This window comes from Thalassophryne amazonica, chromosome 7 (assembly GCF_902500255.1).
Source record: "Thalassophryne amazonica chromosome 7, fThaAma1.1, whole genome shotgun sequence".
NCBI classification, from domain to species: domain Eukaryota; kingdom Metazoa; phylum Chordata; class Actinopteri; order Batrachoidiformes; family Batrachoididae; genus Thalassophryne; species Thalassophryne amazonica.
Genome location: NC_047109.1, coordinates 118,458,334 through 118,476,682, shown reverse-complemented (window position 1 = coordinate 118,476,682; position 18,349 = coordinate 118,458,334). Strand labels below are relative to the sequence as shown.

The 18,349-nt window shown below is 44.6% G+C and overlaps 1 protein-coding gene across 1 annotated transcript in view; it reads left to right on the top strand.

Annotated features, from left to right (window-relative positions):
* Positions 1–18,349, top strand: part of ibtk (inhibitor of Bruton agammaglobulinemia tyrosine kinase) — a 93,564-nt gene that overhangs the window by 63,207 nt on the left and 12,008 nt on the right. The window contains 9 exon segments of the mRNA XM_034175415.1: positions 159–196; positions 362–458; positions 590–691; positions 9,754–9,871; positions 10,129–10,189; positions 16,241–16,368; positions 17,076–17,115; positions 17,118–17,190; positions 18,035–18,038. Coding sequence (XP_034031306.1) covers positions 159–196; positions 362–458; positions 590–691; positions 9,754–9,871; positions 10,129–10,189; positions 16,241–16,368; positions 17,076–17,115; positions 17,118–17,190; positions 18,035–18,038 — 661 coding nt within the window.

Sequence of the window (18,349 nt, the reverse complement as noted above, 5' to 3'; positions counted from 1 at the left end):
ACATCTCAGAGAAGCATTTGTCATTCCCTTAAAACCTTATCACTTGATATGATCTTGATGAATTTTTCTTTTTTGAGGGTGTCTCATTACAGGCTGCCTTTGTAATTGTTTCATATGTTGAATTTGAGCATGCTGTCCTTTTGTATCCTTGTCTGCAGAATACTTCCACAGTATGCTCAGAAACCCCTGGATTGAGGTCTGTCTTGCTTAATTTTCATGCAGTGTTATTCGTCATCCAGCCTTTTGTCATTTTAATGTTTTGTGTTCGTAGACTGTATGTTCTGAGCAGTGAGGTTACGTAAAAACATTTTTGAGTGTGTGAGGTGGAGGCAACACTGCTGTTGTGTTGTGCCCTCCTCAGGCTACATCCTGTACTGCACTGAAAATGCAGACAAGTTCAGAGATTCTGCAGGTCATCCTCGAGTACATTTACACTGATGAGTCTCCCACCATGAAAGGTAACTTACTGAGTTCATGGTGGTTTGTTTATGAAGCCTGATTTTATATTTACCGTAAGAAAAGGATGAACTGATGGATTATATTACATACAGTTTATCTGCTTTCCATATATGTTTGATTTATGTGACAGAGTCTCTAAATGTAGAGTTTGTCTGCAATGTGTTGGTTGTGGCTGACCAGCTGCTCATCCCACGATTGAAGGAGATGTGTGAGGTCGTCATCACTGAGAAACGTAAGTCCTGTCTAGTCTGTCCAGATGCCTTTTTATCAAGTCACTCTGCAACATTTCTGTCATTTCACACCAAAGAACCAAGAACCAATTAACTTACAGAATTCAGGAATTACTAAGGCTGAATCTCAATTCTACCCCTTGGCCCTTCCCCTTACCCCTTCCCCTCCGTTTTGCGCGGGCACGAGAGACAGAGGGGTGTCTCAATTCTCTTTTTGGAGCGAGGCGGAGGGGTAGTGGAGGGCTTCAAACCCCTCCGAATGGAGTGAATCTGGATGCACACTCCGTTTGGAGGGGTAGGAGGAGCTTACTGCTGTTTCCGAAAAAACAAACATGGCGCAGAAAGAGCCGCACAAATGAAGCGGCGTTCATTACATATTACGCTGTTTAGAAAGTTATAACTTGCCAAAAAGCTTTACAGGCAGCTGTCTATGACAGCAACGTGTATGCTGCTGGATGCATGTTGAGTATATTGTCGTTCTGAAGAATATCGTAACTTCGCTCGTGCGCTGAGGCGTTAAAATGCATATACACACGAACGCTACGATAAGACACTTTTATATCTCACAACGGAGAAAATCATGATAAAGTGTAAGCACGTTAATTTGTATGTTCATAAATCTTTGGATAATATCAATCCCTGCTGTTGGATTTCAAGGTCTGTAACACGTGTGTGTATTTAGTAAACAAACAGGAGTCCTGAACACACTCGACTCCTAATAAGCTTTCAGGCAGAAAATGAGAAGTTTCGTTAATGGGAATAAGTTGGAAAATATATACACACACATGTATATGTGTAACACATAACCTGACGTACTAATAGACTGATATTATTTGTCAAGGACATTTCTGAAGGAAATAGGGCTGGATGCAAAAAATGGGCGAATTTGAAAAAGAAATATAAGGTTAACAGAAATAGATGCAGCCCAAAACATACATACAGGTGCTGGTCATATAATTAGAATATCACAATAAAGTAGATTTATTTTAGTAATTCCATTCAAAAAGTCAAACTTGTATAATGTATACATTCATTGCACACAGACTGATATATTTCGTGTTTATTTTAAATAAACTGTTTTATATTTAGTATTTTATATGATTGTCTTTTTTTATTTATTTTATTATTTTACTTCTTTTACTTATTTATGTTTTAAACTTTTTTATTGTGTTTTAATCTTATTTCATTTTATTCTGCTTTTAAATTATGTTTGTGAAGCACCTTGAGGCGATTAGTTGTGATTTGGCGCTATCCATCCATCCATCCATTTTCTTCCGCTTTATCCGGAGTCGGGTCGTGGGGGCAGCAGCTCAAGCAAAGCCGCCCAGACCTCCCCATCCACACACACCTCCCCCAGCTCCTCCGGGGGAACGCTATATAAATTAATAAATTATTATTATAAATTATTTTAATTACTAATTAGTTAATTATCAATCAATTAATGATTAATCAAATAATATTAATTACTATTATTGATTAATTATTATTAGTATTATTAACAATCAATTACTAATTAATTATTAATACTACTAATTATTATTATTATTATTATTATAAATTACAAATTAATTAACATGACATGATTGCGATGCATCAAAGAAATCTGCAACTTCTGTTTCTTTGCATTTACACCGAAAGGCAAGAAAATAAAAAGAGCAAACAGGCTACTGCAACAAGTTGCATTTCAATTGCCATGTTAACAAACAGTGAAGACGGCAGATTGACACGGGCAGTTTTTTTTTCTCCTAAGGCGGATGGGTGTCTCAGTTCATAGGGCTAGAGGCATACCCCTTCACCTTACCCCTTGTTTTAAAGGGGTAGGCGTAGGGGTAGGGCCAAGGGGAAGAGGAAGGGGTACAAAAGAGAATTGAGATTGGGGGTAAATCTACTGGTTGCAGTTTGTAAGACTGTGCAATCAGTCCCTGGACTGATGCAAGACTCTTTGAGGCCACACATGCACACAGAGAACAGTCCACAAAACTGCATCACATTTGCACATTTCAAAACTGCAACAGCAGAGTTTGTAGAAAATGGACAACACAAAAAGTGTAGATTGGTGAGCAAGTGCAATCTTTTGCACAAGTCATGTGAAGTAACAAAATAAAATCTGCATTTTTATCTCAATGCTGCACATCCTGAAGCAGCAGGACTTCAAAATAAGTTAGATCACAGTTATCAACATTTTTATCTTTGATGAAACGCTATAGAAGCCACTTCCTTGATGTTTCATAATGGAGAAACATTAGTGCATTTGCAAACTGTGGGGAAAAAATGTATAGTTCAGGGCCCTCACGTATCAAACTGTGCATAGAAAAGGCTCTAAGCGCTGTTGTATGAATGAAATTTAGTGTGTGAGTCCAAACACACACAAAAAATCCAGGTTTATCAAACAGGCCATTTGTATCCACATCAGTATGTAAAAGCTGTTGATAAATTCCACATGTTCTAAAGCATGTGCTTGTGCACGTTCATGGTCATTTTCATTCAGAAATGCTCTCAATTAGGGAATAACCCTGGTGTGTCTGAAGATTTGCGGACGTTCAGGCTGGTTATACAGTCGCAAATTGAGTTTTACAATGGATATTTGCTCAAGTGATTTTTTTCTGCAGACCTGACAGTTGGTTGAAGTCTGTGACTGTCATGTTTGGAGGCAGAGGGAAACCAAACAGAGATGGAGATGCAAAGGACAGACTGGGTGATGGATGTGTAGAAGATGATAAGCAGTTCCTGGGGCAGGTTGAACTTCCTGAGCTGTCTGAGGAAGTGCATCCTCTGCTGTGCTTTTTTCCTTATGTAGTCTATGTGGGAGGTCCACTTCAGATCCCATGAACTGGAAAGTGTCCACAGTAGACACAGTCTTGTTGAGGATGAAGAGGGGAGGGAGTGATGGTGGGTTCCTCCTGAAGTCTGCCATCATCTCCACAGTGTTGAGCGGGTTCAGCTCCAGGATGTTCTGATCACACCAGAGGACCAACTGTTCCACCTCCTGTCTGTATGCAGCCTCATCACCATCCTGGATGAGACCAATGATGGTGGTGTTGTCCACAAATTTCAGTTTAACAGAGGGGTTTCCTGAGGTGCAGTTGTTTCTATAGAGGGACAAGAGTAGGTTTGTTGTTGCTGTATGTTTTGGTCTGCAGAAGGTTTTGGTCTGCACAAACAGGTCCTTACAAAACTGATGTAAGATATCACAGTGTCACAAAGTTTATGAATGTCTGTGGATGCAGCTTCAAAGACGCTCCAATCTGTGCAGTCGAAGCAGGCCTGTAGCTCCTGCCTCGACTCATCCGTCCGCTTCTTTACCGTCTTCACTGCAGGCTTTGCAGATTTAAATTTCTGCCTGTAGTCATGGTAAAAGCAGCAACCGCGTTCCACTGTGAGAAGACTTGGTGCGCGTGGACGTCCATTAGGGCGTTTGGACGAAGTGCGTATGAGGCAGGAATCGTGTGCAAACCGTGTGAAATCGTCCCTGCCTCTAACGCCTCATACATCTGTTGCTACAACTATTTGCGCAGACCAGCGCCTGAGAGACAAACTGTGTGCTGTGCGAACCCATTGATCCGTCTCGCGACAGGTGTCGGCCAAATTCCAGGTGACACGCACAACCATCTAACATCGCTCACATGGCACTTAGAAAATGTGTGGCCAGTCACACTCTTCACACGACAACAGACTGCAGACAACCACTGTCATACTCACAGTGAAATTTGTCTAAGTTCCCCACGAGTGTGGCTTTGGTGTGTGCGGTGAGAACTGACAGGAGGTGTGGCTATGACAGCAGCAGCTGTGGGGATCTGTCATTCTGGACATTCCAGCTGGACAACACCTACTGTGTTTGGACAGACATGGAGTAACAACTGTCCACTGTGAGGTGCGTGTGTCTGATTGCTGTACTTACGTGGACATAAAAGCATATCGCCGTGGCGACAAGCTGCAGCGAGCGAGCGTGCGCACAAAGTGGACATTGACAGCCTGCCAGGTTGAAATGGACCGTCAGATCAGAACATGCAGAGGGCGATCTGACCGTCACATCACTCACGTGAGCTCTGTTCCATATGATGCGGTGTCTGTGCTGCAGCATGCCGTCCACAAGACACACGTGTCAAGCAGGACGCGCGGCCGACTCGATGCACCGGACCAGCAGATGTGGACATGATCAGAGCACACTGCTTCTCATTCATGTCCTTTCATGACTGTCTGTCTGTGACTATAGGTCATCACCAGAGGAACAGACGGATCATATTTGTATTGCTCGCTTGATAAATGCTATGTTTTTATATGGTGTGTGATTTTTAAATTTTTTTTGTAATACTTCCATGTCCTTCCTGATATGAGGCAGATTTCCTCAGCTTTCAAAGAACAGCTCTATAGCTCAGTGGTAAAGTTGCTGACTGATAATCAGAGCTTTGGGAAGGCGCGGGTTCACGTCCAGTGGGTGGTATGTGTTTTTCTTTTTTTAATTATTCCACATAAGTGGTGCGATGTGGTCCCACAGGTACCAGCTGTTTTTTTGTTTTTTTTTAATTCCACATGATGTGGTGTGCCTCGCATTGTTCCTGCTTGAAAGACACCATGGCCTGCATGAGCTCTCGCACCAGGATTGTGCATACCTGCCCATTGGCACGATGTTTTGTGGTCCGCAAATTCAAACCGTTTTGCGCTGTTTCGCCGTATTTGTCCAAACATCGTCCAAACTTTGCACTATGTATGAAGGGGCCTTTTGTCATGAACGCAGCCTGTTAAAAACAATCTGCTAGAGGCCCACCTTTGTGCACCCTTATAAGTGTTGTTATCGATGCTGTAGCTCCTCTAAAAAAGAGAGCTTTAAATCAGAAGTGCCTGACTCCGTGGTATAACTCACAAACTCGTAGCTTAAAGCAGATAACCCGTAAGTTGGAGAGGAAATGGCGTCTCACTAATTTAGAAGATCTTCACTTAGCCTGGAAAAAGAGTCTGTTGCTCTATAAAAAAGCCCTCCGTAAAGCTAGGACATCTTTCTACTCATCACTAATTGAAGAAAATAAGACAACCCCAGGTTTCTTTTCAGCACTGTAGCCAGGCTGACAAAGAGTCAGAGCTCTATTGAGCTGAGTATTCCATTAACTTTAACTAGTAATGACTTCATGACTTTCTTTGCTAACAAAATTTTAACTATTAGAGAAAAAATTACTCATAACCATCCCAAAGACGTATCGTTATCTTTGGCTGCTTTCAGTGATGCCGGTATTTGGTTAGACTCTTTCTCTCCGATTGTTCTGTCTGAGTTATTTTCATTAGTTACTTCATCCAAACCATCAACATGTTTATTAGACCCCATTCCTACCAGGCTGCTCAAGGAAGCCCTACCATTATTTAATGCTTCGATCTTAAATATGATCAATCTATCTTTGTTAGTTGGCTATGTACCACAGGCTTTTAGGGTGTCAGTAATTAAACCATTACTTAAAAAGCCATCACTTGACCCAGCTATCTTAGCTAATTATAGGCCAATCTCCAACCTTCCTTTTCTCTCAAAAATTCTTGAAAGGGTAGTTGTAAAACAGCTAACTGATCATCTGCAGAGGAATGGTCTATTTGAAGAGTTTCAGTCAGGTTTTAGAATTCATCATAGTACAGAAACAGCATTAGTGAAGGTTACAAATGATCTTCTTATGGCCTCGGACAGTGGACTCATCTCTGTGCTTGTTCTGTTAGACCTCAGTGCTGCTTTTGATACTGTTGACCATAAAATTTTATTACAGAAATTAGAGCATGCCATAGCTATTAAAGGCACTGCGCTGCGGTGGTTTGAATCATATTTGTCTAATAGATTACAATTTGTTCATGTAAATGGGGAATCTTCTTCACAGACTAAAGTTAATTATGGAGTTCCACAAGGTTCTGTGCTAGGACCAATTTTATTCACTTTATACATGCTTCCCTTAGGCAGTATTATTAGACGGTATTGCTTAAATTTTCATTGTTACGCAGATGATACCCAGCTTTATCTATCCATGAAGCCAGAGGACACACACCAATTAGCTAAACTGCAGGATTGTCTTACAGACATAAAGACATGGATGACCTCTAATTTCCTGCTTTTAAACTCAGATAAAACTGAAGTTATTGTACTTGGCCCCACAAATCTTAGAAACATGGTGTCTAACCAGATCCTTACTGTGGATGGCATTACCCTGACCTCTAGTAATACTGTGAGAAATCTTGGAGTCATTTTTGATCAGGATATGTCATTCAAAGCGCATATTAAACAAATATGTAGGACTGCTTTTTTGCATTTACGCAATATCTCTAAAATCAGAAAGGTCTTGTCTCAGAGTGATGCTGAAAAACTAATTCATGCATTTATTTCCTCTAGGCTGGACTATTGTAATTCATTATTATCAGGTTGTCCTAAAAGTTCCCTAAAAAGCCTTCAGTTAATTCAAAATGCTGCAGCTAGAGTACTGACGGGGACTAGAAGGAGAGAGCATATCTCACCCATATTGGCCTGTCTTCATTGGCTTCCTGTTAATTCTAGAATAGAATTTAAAATTCTTCTTCTTACTTATAAGGTTTTGAATAATCAGGTCCCATCTTATCTTAGGGACCTCGTAGTACCATATCACCCCAATAGAGCGCTTCGCTCTCAGACTGCAGGCTTACTTGTAGTTCCTAGGGTTTGTAAGAGTAGAATGGGAGGCAGAGCCTTCAGCTTTCAGGCTCCTCTCCTGTGGAACCAGCTCCCAATTCAGATCAGGGAGACAGACACCCTCTCTACTTTTAAGATTAGGCTTAAAACTTTCCTTTTTGCTAAAGCTTATAGTTACGGCTGGATCAGGTGACCCTGAACCATCCCTTAGTTATGCTGCTATAGACGTAGACTGCTGGGGGGTTCCCATGATGCACTGTTTCTTTCTCTTTTTGCTCTGTATGCACCACTCTGCATTTAATCATTAGTGATCGATCTCTGCTCCCCTCCACAGCATGTCTTTTTCCTGGTTCTCTCCCTCAGCCCCAACCAGTCCCAGCAGAAGACTGCCCCTCCCTGAGCCTGGTTCTGCTGGAGGTTTCTTCCTGTTAAAAGGGAGTTTTTCCTTCCCACTGTAGCCAAGTGCTTGCTCACAGGGGGTCGTTTTGACCGTTGGGGTTTTACATAATTATTGTATGGCCTTGCCTTACAATATAAAGCGCCTTGGGGCAACTGTTTGTTGTGATTTGGCGCTATATAAAAAAAATTGATTGATATAACTGAAAAATCAAAAAAAAAATACATCTGTGTGATCAGGCAGCCTGAAAACAGTGGAGAGGTCTGCATGCACAGCGAGAGCTGTAACGGGGTTAAAACAGTGTGCTGCTTTTTTTACAGAGAACAGATTCTGCACACATTAAGATCCATAATCCGACAAACTCTCCCAAAGTAAAATAAAGCTAAAGCCTACCAGCTACACTAAGAGAACAAAATACAAAAGAAAAAAACTCAACAGGGCACTCGCCCAGTTGTAGAAGGATTTCCAACATTAAATATGTAAAGTGCACTCCATCAAATAAGTCCTCACACATGGATCATTCAGGATCACCAGCCAGAGAACATTGTCCCAAGGCAGCACTGCCATCAGCTCCTCACAAAGTTCTCTTACATTTCTGGCTCGTTATAGAGAAAGTCCATTATCTCCTGAAAATCACGTATTCCGACTTTTTCCCAATGTAAGAAATCCATCTGCATGTTCAGGCAGCCTGTAAAAACAGCGTCGTGGAGACATTCCGCGTGCACTTTCACAGCAGCAGTAAAATAGCATAGTGCGACACAAACAGCAGCGTAAGCACACGTTAGGATCCAACAGACTCTGAAAAAGTTATGAGTTTTGGGTGAAGTGTGTCGCCTCCACTCTGTGCATCCTCTGTAAATCCAAGCCATCACTTTCGAATGAAAGCTCAGAAGCTTTGTTATTGGATGTAGCAGCGTTTGTTTCACTCTCTGTCAGTCATCGTGATGTTTCTGCTTTTCCTAAAATTTATGTCACACACCGAGAAATGCTGAGTAAGACGTTTTCCAGGAATGCACCTGCTAACTTGCAAAGCGAGAGGAATAATTAGCAATAAATTATATCAGCAACCACTAATTATTACTGCATGTGCACAGATAGACTTGCAGTCGTGAATACTGTGATGTTGTGTTGCGAACCAGAATGTTAAATAAAGTGCAACATGTACTTTAATTCAAGCAAATAAACTGTATAAGGACACCAGCAATGCTTTCTAGCTGTAATTTCTCTCTTCTACCACTAGATGCTGTGTGTGCACATGGTCAGAGCTGTTCGTATTTTTTTGCTGTACATGCTTACTCCAGTCAAGGGTCACGGGGGGCTGGAGTCATAGGGTGTGAGCCGGGGTCCACCCTGGACAGGGCACCAGTCTGTCACAGAGCCATGTATAGACAGACAAACACATTAACACTCACACGGTCACCAGTCTACCTAACCTGCATATCTTTGGATGTGGGAGGAAGCCAAAGCACCTGTATAGAACCCACGTGAACACAGGAAAAACATGCAAACTCCACACAGAAAGGGCTGGGTGGGAAGTGATCCCACAGCCTGCTTGCTGTGTGGCAACAGTGCTAACCACTAATCCACCATGCCCGTATCCATTTGTGTATCTAGGTCTAAGATCAACTCGATATTCCATACTTTGCGTAGAAATATTAATGTGCACGGTTTAAGTACAAATCTGTGCATATGAACTGTGGATAAATGAGGCCACAGGATTCTTCTGAGGAAAGCAGTTTGCAAATTGTCTAAAATGTTGATGCAAAGGGGACTTATCTCCTCTCTTTTTTATCTTAACATGTTTATTCACATTAAGTGAAAGTACAAATTATTTGATTTTTGAAGTGTAACAGCAGCAAAGTCTTTCTGTTGGGGAAAAATGTACTGAATTTACACTTTCTGTGCTTTGTTTTAAAGCTGCCAGTTTCCATAAGCGGTCATTTAAATGTGGTTAAATGTGTAATGTTAGAAACAGGATAATGTCAGCGTACCAGGAGACCATAACGACATGAGTTAGCTGCTTGTTTCCCTCTCGTCAGTGACGTTAAAGAATGCTGCCGAGTTGCTGGAGTTTGCTGCCATGTACAGCGCTGAACAGCTGAAACTCTCCTGCCTGCAGTTCATCGTGCTCAACATGGCCGCCCTGCTGGAGTCAAAGTCAGAGTCATGTCAAATATCACACTGTCTGTCTGAAAAAAGAAAAAACAAAACACTTTAGTGTTGTTGACTGTGAGAATTTTGTTTGTACTTTCACAAAGATCCTGTTGTGATAAATGATGTTCTTCATTGTGGCAGTGGTTATAAATAACATTGTGTTCAGCATTATGTTTTAAACTGTATTCATCAAATACCCAGATGAGGAAAGAACGTAAAAGGTCTGCTCTTGTCTGTGCTGTTTTGTTGGCTCTTTCCAGAGTATTGGATATTCTCAGTGATGAAGTCCAACTGGAGCTTTCAGCAGCCTACAAGAGGATGGTCAGTCACTCTACATCATCATTTCCATGAACTCATTGTTTTTCCTCAGTGATATGATGTGTTGTTGTTGTTGTTGTTTTTTTAATATTATTACTTTTTTAAGTTGTAAAACTGAAAACGAGAGTTACGAATGTAACTACGGTTCTATGAATTCCGGATGACCACCAGAGGGCGGTGCTTTAGCACCTGGATAACTACATGTGCGCAACACAGAGGTCGAGAATATATACCAACAAAGTCACACCATTGAATGTGACCTGGGTGACGTCACTGGTTGTCTTTATATACCAGACGCACCCAGCGCTCGCTTCTTTTCGGAATGAACTCGCAAGACTCTGAGTGACAAGCAACTCTGGCGGTCATCCGGAATTCATAGAACCATAGTTACATTCGTAACTCTCGTTCTATTTCATTCCTCCTGACTGCCAGAGGGTGGTGCTTTACCACCTGGATGACTTAATACCAACAAGGTCACGAAGAGTCACACTCACCTCGCATCAGCAGTGGGGAGTGGAGGCAGACAACACCACCGAAGTCACCGCAGGAGGAGCGGCCACATTCAGTCTGTAATAGCGGGCGAAGGTACAGGACGAAGCCCACGTAGCAGCAGCACAAATATCACTCAAAGGGACACCTCTCAGTGCAGCCCAGGAGGTGGACACCCCTCTGGTGGAATGGCACGTAACCTTAGGAGGCTGAAGACCTCTGGACCTGTATACTTGTAAAATGGCATCCACGACCCAATGTGAGAGTCGCTGCTTTGAGACAGCACAGCCTCTTTTGTGATCACCGTAACACACAAACAGGGCATCCGTTTTCCAGATTCTGGCAGTCGCACTAATGTACTGCTTCAACATTCGGACAGGACACAGGGAACCTGAAACAGATAATCCTGGATCAGAATGAGGGACATACACAGCCAAGGAAACTGGCTGATTAACATGAAAAGTTGAAATTCTCTTGGGTAAAAAGGACGGATTAGGCCACAGTGTAACCCCAGATCCGTCAGAATTCCATCGCAAACAGTCCCCAGCGACTGATAGGGCATGGAGCTCTCCCACCCGTTTAGCCGAAGACAGTGCAAGTAGAAAGGCAGTCTTCACTGACACCCATTTAAGATCAGCACTTTCAACTGGTTCGAAAGGGGATAAGCTTAAACCCTCCAGGACTAGAGGAAGGTCCCATGAAGGTACGCGTGCAAGCCTTGGAGGCCGCAAACGTAGAGCACCTTTCAGAAAACGACACACTAAGATGTGTGAACCACTGACCGGCCATCAACGTAGACGTGCCGGGCAGAGATTGCAGCAACATAAACCTTCAAGGTAGCGACAGAAAGTCCTTTCTCCAGCAGTTCTTGTAAATATTTGAGGAGAACAGGCACAGGGCAATGCTCCGGGTCTAACTTTTGTTTCTCACACCACCGCGCAAACAGCTTCCATCTGTTGTCATACAAAGCCCTGGTAGAAGCAGCACATGAATTAAGGATAGTCTGAACAACAACCTGGTCACAAGACCTTAACAAGGAGTCTGGCCCCTCAACGGCCACACATACAGTTGAAGGCGTTCTGGGTGATGGTGCCAAATCCTCCCCTGTAGCTGTGACAGCAAATCCTTCCTCTCCGGGAGAGCCCAAGGTTCTCCCTCGAGGAGTTTGTAAATCATGGGAAACCAAATCCTCCCAGGCCAGAATGGAGCAACCAGCAGCACCCTGTGGCTGCTCTGATCTATCCTGTGCAGTGTCAACATCAGCAGCGGGAGAGGAGGGAAGACATAAAGGAGGCAATCCGGCCACGAGTGAGCCAATGCATCCTGCCCCAGCGGGCTGTCTGGTTCCAAGAGGGAGTACCATCATGGGCAATGTGTCGAGGTGCTTGAAGCGAAAAGGTCCACTTACGCTGCACCATATTTCTGCCAGATCATTTGGACCACAATCGGGTTCAGTCTCGACTCTCCCGGTGGTGGTTTCTGTCTGGAGAGTAAATCCGCTGTGCTGTTCTGTACACCGGGCAGATGAACTGCTCTGACACTCTGAAGGCGAGGCAACGCCCATAAGAGAAGCTTCCGAGTTTCTGCCAATGAGTGATTGGACCTGGTGCCCCCCTGATGGTTTATGTGATAGACTGTTGACGTGTTGTCCGACCGGACAAGAACATGTCTTACTCTCAGGGCCGGGAGGAAATGCTTGAGAGCCAGTCGCACAGCGCGAAGCTCCAGCACGTTTATGTGTTGGAGTCTCTCCTGGGGACTCCAGACACCCCTCACCATCCTGTGATTCCACACGGCCCCCCAACCTTTGAGTGATGCATCTGTAACAACCACCTCTCGGCGAGAAGGAACAGAGCCTAGAGGGACACCCTTGCAGATGAAGTCCACGTTCCCCCAGGGTTTGAGGTGCAGAAGGCAATGGTTGGAGAGTCGTACAAGCCTGTGCTGATGCAACTTTGAGTTGAGGCCTAGGTTGTTGATCCAAATCTGTAGGGGACGTAAGAACAGAAGTCCCAAAGGTACCACTAGCAACATTGCAGTCAATTTGCCCATCAGCCGGAGCAGCAAACCAAAAGGCAGCGTCACAGCCCGTTGAATGTGTGAGACGAGACGAATTACGTCGTCCACTCTCTGCGGGGATGGCGATGCAGTTATAGTCAGGGAGTTGATGGCAATGCCGATGAAGGTCGTTTGTTGACTGGGAACAAGAGAACTCTTTGCAAAGTTCACTGTGAGTCCTAAATGAGAGACATGGTTCAGTAGAAGAGCTGTGTCGTTGTGCGCCTGCTCCTGAGTCGGAGCGCAGACAAGCCAATCGTCTAAGTAGGGTAGGATTCTTAATCCAAGAGCTTGCAGTGGGGCTAGTGCTGCAGCCATACATCTGGTAAATGTACGAGGGGCAAGAGAGAGGCCGAAAGGAAGCACCCTGAACTGGTATGCCTGACCTTCGAAAGCAAAGCGGAGAAACTGCCTGTGATGAGGCGCCACTGGCACATGGAAATAGGCGTCTTTTAAGTCGACACTTGTGAACCAGTCTCCTGGTGTGATAGTTAGAAGGATGTCTACTGTGCAGAGCATGTGAAACTGCAGCACTTTGATATAACGATTCAGACGTCGGAGATCGAGGATAGGACGAAAGCCGCCATCCTTCTTTGGAACAAGGAAGTAAATTGAATAGAACCCCCTGAGTTGGTCTGAACTGTGAACTGGCTCTATGGCCCCCTTCTCCAGGAGTTCCAAAATCTCCCGTTGTAGGGCAGCAGACTGCACCGAGTTGGAAACAACAGTCATCGTCACCCCATTGAACTTTGGAGGACGATATCTGAACTGAATTCTGTAACCTTCGAACAAGCTTGAAATGACCCATGGGTCTTGAACTTGAGCCTCCCAGTGGCTGAGTTGATTTCGTGAGAAACGGCTGGGGGCCAAACATGGGCAGTCAGACCCGACCACCTCTGCCTCGCATCCCTTAGGACCTCTGGGCGCGATTACTGGAAGCTCTGCGACACCGTTCAGTTCTCAGGGGTCTGCCCGTAGGCTCACGAAAGGCAGGCTGCTGGGAGAGCTGGCCCTCAACTGCAAAAGCACGTGCAGCTCTGGGAGTCGGCGGAAGCCTGGATGTAGAGTGAAAAGCTGTAGCACGTCTGACTGGCTGAGGTCTGGAAGACTGGTGTAGGTCAACAAACTGTTGCCGAGATTTACTAGCCGCAACAGCATGCTCCAAAGTTTGTTGGGCCGCAGGTCCAAATACTTGGCCTGGAAGAACCGGCAGCGAACGGAGTGTGCCTCTGCAGGATTCGGATAGGGGGGACTGCGCAAGCCACACCTGACGTCTAGTGATGGTAAGGGTTGACATCAGTCTGCCAAGCTCTCTGGACATATAAGCAAAGGTTTGGAGTGAGGCATCACTAAGACTTTGCGTAGTATCATCAACCTCTGCCTCCCTCAAAGACTTTGAGAGGGCAAGGGCTAAATGGGACAGTGAGTTGCCTAGGCGACCGATGCGAGCAGCTATGTCATAGCTTTTGGTGAGGAGGTCATCAGTGACCCTACACTGAGGACGTGGGCAGCGGGCATCCGGCCGAGCAGCATCAGCTGGAGCCACAACCAGGTTCGCAGTAATGCTGTCAACGGCGGGCATACGGTTCAGACCATACTGCGCTGAATCGCACATAGAGCTAAGGGCTCTGCAGTCCTGTGATAGATCGGTCAATGATTTGGGGTCCGCCCAACATCGGTGGAGCTCCTCGATATATGTTGTGAAACTGGAACGTTGAACTCAGGCTTCTGAGTGACTTTGAAAAATGCACTTGAAGCGGTGGTTTCCGCAGGGGGATTGTCGACCCCAAGCCTGGATAAAGCCAACTGAACAGCTTGCTTGACGAAGAATAGTCCAGGTCCGGTTTGCGGCATGGACTCTGCCTCAGAGGTATGAGAGCCCACTAATGAATGACTTGGAGAAAGACCCCTCTCATCCTCATCCTCCACACAGTTTATATCACTTGTCATGTACAAGGAATCGGTTGAAGCAATAGACACGACATCTTCCTCCTGCTGAGTAACTACATTGGTCTGATCAGCCTCATTAGGGACAACAGGAACTGTCACTGCATCCCTAGGCTGTAGATTCAGAAGCAAGCACTTAATCTGAGCAAACTCAGAAGTCAACGTTTTGACCTTTTCAGCCAAAGCATGGTCATGAGTAACCTTCTTAGCAGAAGGGGCTCCTGCATGTGGGTGTTTACGGCGCTTTGGTTCCTTCCTGGGGCTGGAGGCCAAAGTCGCACTAGATATTCCACTTTCCAATGCCGCAAGTCTAGCAGATCTCTCTGCCAGTGGCATGCTGGCACAATTAAGGCAGTCATCGCCAGTCAGGGCTTCCCTCAGGTGTCCGATCCCAAGACAGGAGGGGCAAAACATATGTCCATCATCTGGGCTCAAGGGAGCCAAACAGGTACTACAGCCATGCAACAAAGGCCCTGTCAACACTGTGGACTGCGTGCAGATGGCTAACGCAAGCCCTGATGGTTACAAATGGAAAGACAAAGCGTGAATCACATGCAGTGTAAATAGTAACACGAGGCACAGAGCGTGAAGCATTCACAGCCGTCGACACGAGGCACGGAGCGTGAAGCACTCACAGCCGTCGACTTGACATGAGGCATGGAGCGTGAAGCACTCCAGCCACAGACTTGGCACGAGGCACGGAGCGTGAAACACTCACAGTGTAAAAGCTAATACAAGGCCCGGAGCGTGAAACACTCACAGCCACAGTAATAACACGATGCACACAGCCGAAAAACTCACAGCCCAAGTTCTAAGTCACTTAGAGCAACGACGACAACACTAGCTGCTAGCGGAGCTGTTAAACTTAGCAATGGTGGCAGTGCAGACGAAGTACTTCAAGGAGTGGAAAACACTCACGGCAAGCCCAACACAGTACACTATACTGGTTCTGATACACACACTACCACGTAGTTAACGGGGTTAGTGACACAACTAAACAAATAGCCAGCTTTCATCGAAACAACACAGCTAATGTGCACAGAGTAAAATACCTAGCAGGGCAGCGGCAAAGGCGCGCACCCGGCGTTTAGGAAGGTGTACTCACGACAGGCGTCAAAGAATACAAAAAACGGTGACGCCGTGTCTTGCAGCCTCTGGAGGACGTGTGCAGTGCACGTAGCTCCAACCGAAGATGGGTTGCGAGGTTACAAGCGAGAGCGGGAATCGCAGCTAAATGCGTTCTCAACCTCTAAGAATGCGAGAATGTAGAAAAGAAGTGAGCGCTGGGTACATCTGGTATATAAAGACAACCAGTGACGTCACCCAGGTCAATTCAATGGTGTGACTTTGTTGGTATATATTCTCGACCTCTGTGCTGCGCACATGTAGTTATCCAGGTGCTAAAGCACCGCCCTCTGGCAGTCAGGAGGAATGAAATAGAACTCACTTTTTCATCTCTACTTTGGATTTAATTGAATGCATCGTTTTTTTGTTAACTGTTACTTACAATACAGGTGGGAATCTTACAGGTTTATTGTTGTATTATTGTTTTAAAATTAGATTCCAGCCATGCAAAAGAGGGTTATCACCCCTAACCCTGACGCCCCAGACCTCAGTGTGTACGAGGACGAGGATTTGGACTCTGCATTCAGCCCCAAATCAGAAGAGGAATTAGATCACTCGTACAAGTATGCAAATAGTAAAAAATTTTATCAGTTGCATTATTTCGCAGCATGTCCACCCCCCCACACCCCACCCCACCCTGACAGAATGTCTGCCAATACAGATTTAATGGCTAAGTAAAGGGCTTGAAAATCAGTTTAGGCTGTTGCTGTGTGACTTAGTTTCTGTAAAACACATCATGGTTCTTCCTGTGTGAGTGCAGACTAGACGACTGGTTCTCAGCTGTGCTTGTGGAAGCTCTCCGCACAGCATAGTTTCCATCTTTACTTGTTCAGCACACACCAGATTAGCGAGGTGGCTCCACCTGATCCAGGTTTCCTCACACCTCTTGTTGATATGTAGATATGTTTGGTGTCTGTGAGCACTTATCAATGAAATGGTTACATTGATATCTCTCCACTTTGCCTCTGGAGTCCTTGCTGATGAGGTTAAAGGTGAGCGTTGAGTGCGTTTGTTGCTGTCAGTTTTCGTGTTAGTAAAATTGTTATGAAGAACGTCCTTGGGACTAATCAATTTGTGTGAACCCTGGAAGAAAAGCTACTGTAGAAATCTGTAGCTGTAAGACAGCTGCACCTTCTCAGAGCTTTATTTACAACAGCTATGTTAGATAAATTCCTTTTCCTCTGGGTGTATTGTACATCTGATTGGATAGATTTATTTTTTAACTGCCTCAAATGAGTGTCTGTTAATGAGCGTGCATCAATCTTCCCAGGGAAACGCTAATAAAGAAAGCTAAGATGAAAGCTACTAAAGGAAACCGAGGCGGCGCTCTGACAGCTCTGGAGGCTACACCCTCTCAGATATCATTCAGAGCCCCCCCGGTGCAGGTAAAAACACACATACACACACACACACACACACACACAGAAAGTCATCTGTCTTGAGTTTGATTGTTTTTAATACCTTGAAAACTTTGACGACAGTGAGATTGTAGAGTACAACAATTTGTCTGTTCTGTCTCAATTAAAACTAAAGCCATGAAAATCTTCCAGCCAACTTTCATGTCTGCAGGAGTTTTTTTGACATGAGATTATGTAGCACAGTGTCACTGTAATTTCCTGCTGTGGCGAAGCTTGATGCTGTTATCTGTAGCCCAAGAATAGTCCAAACACAATTAAAATGCATCTGTTGTTGAACCATCCATGAACGTTTCAGATTTGTTAACTAGCTAATTGTACCCATGGGCATGAAGATATTAAGGGTTGGGTCAATCTGACATTTGACCCCCATGATGTTGACTGTGACCCAAATGATTGACCTCTGCTGACCTTGCCAGGCCAGTTCTGGAATTGACCCAACTGTGTGCCACATTTGGTCCATATTGGGTTGAAAATACAACCCCAAGTCCAATGAAGTTGGGACGTTGTGTAAAATGTAAATAAAAACAATACAATGATTTTCAAATCCTCTTCAATCTATATTCAATTGAATACACCACAAAGACAAGAGATTAAAACTGATAAAATTTGTTTTTTGTGCAAATATTTGCTCATTTTGAATGGATGCCTGCCAACAGGTTTCAAAAAAGCTGGGACAGTGGTATGTTTACCACTGTGTTACATGACCTTTCCTTCTAACAACACTCAATAAGCGTTTGGGAACTGAGGACACTAATTGTTGAAGCTTTGTAGGTGGAATTCTTTCCCATTCTTGCTTGATGTATGACTTCAGTTGTTCAACATTCCGGGGTCTCCGTTGTCATATTTTGCACTTCATAATGTGCCACACATTTCAATGGGCGACAGGTCTGGACTGCAGGCAGGCCAGTCTAGTACCCGCACTCTTTTACTACGAAGCCACGCTGTTGTAACACGTGCAGAATGTGGCTTGGCATTGTCTTGCTGAAATAAGCAGGGACATCCCTGAAAAAGACATTGCTTGGATGGCAGCATGTGTTGCTCCAAAACCTGGATGTACCTTTCAGCATTGATGGTGCCATCACAGATGTGTAAGTTGTCCATGCCATGGGCACTAACACACCCCCAT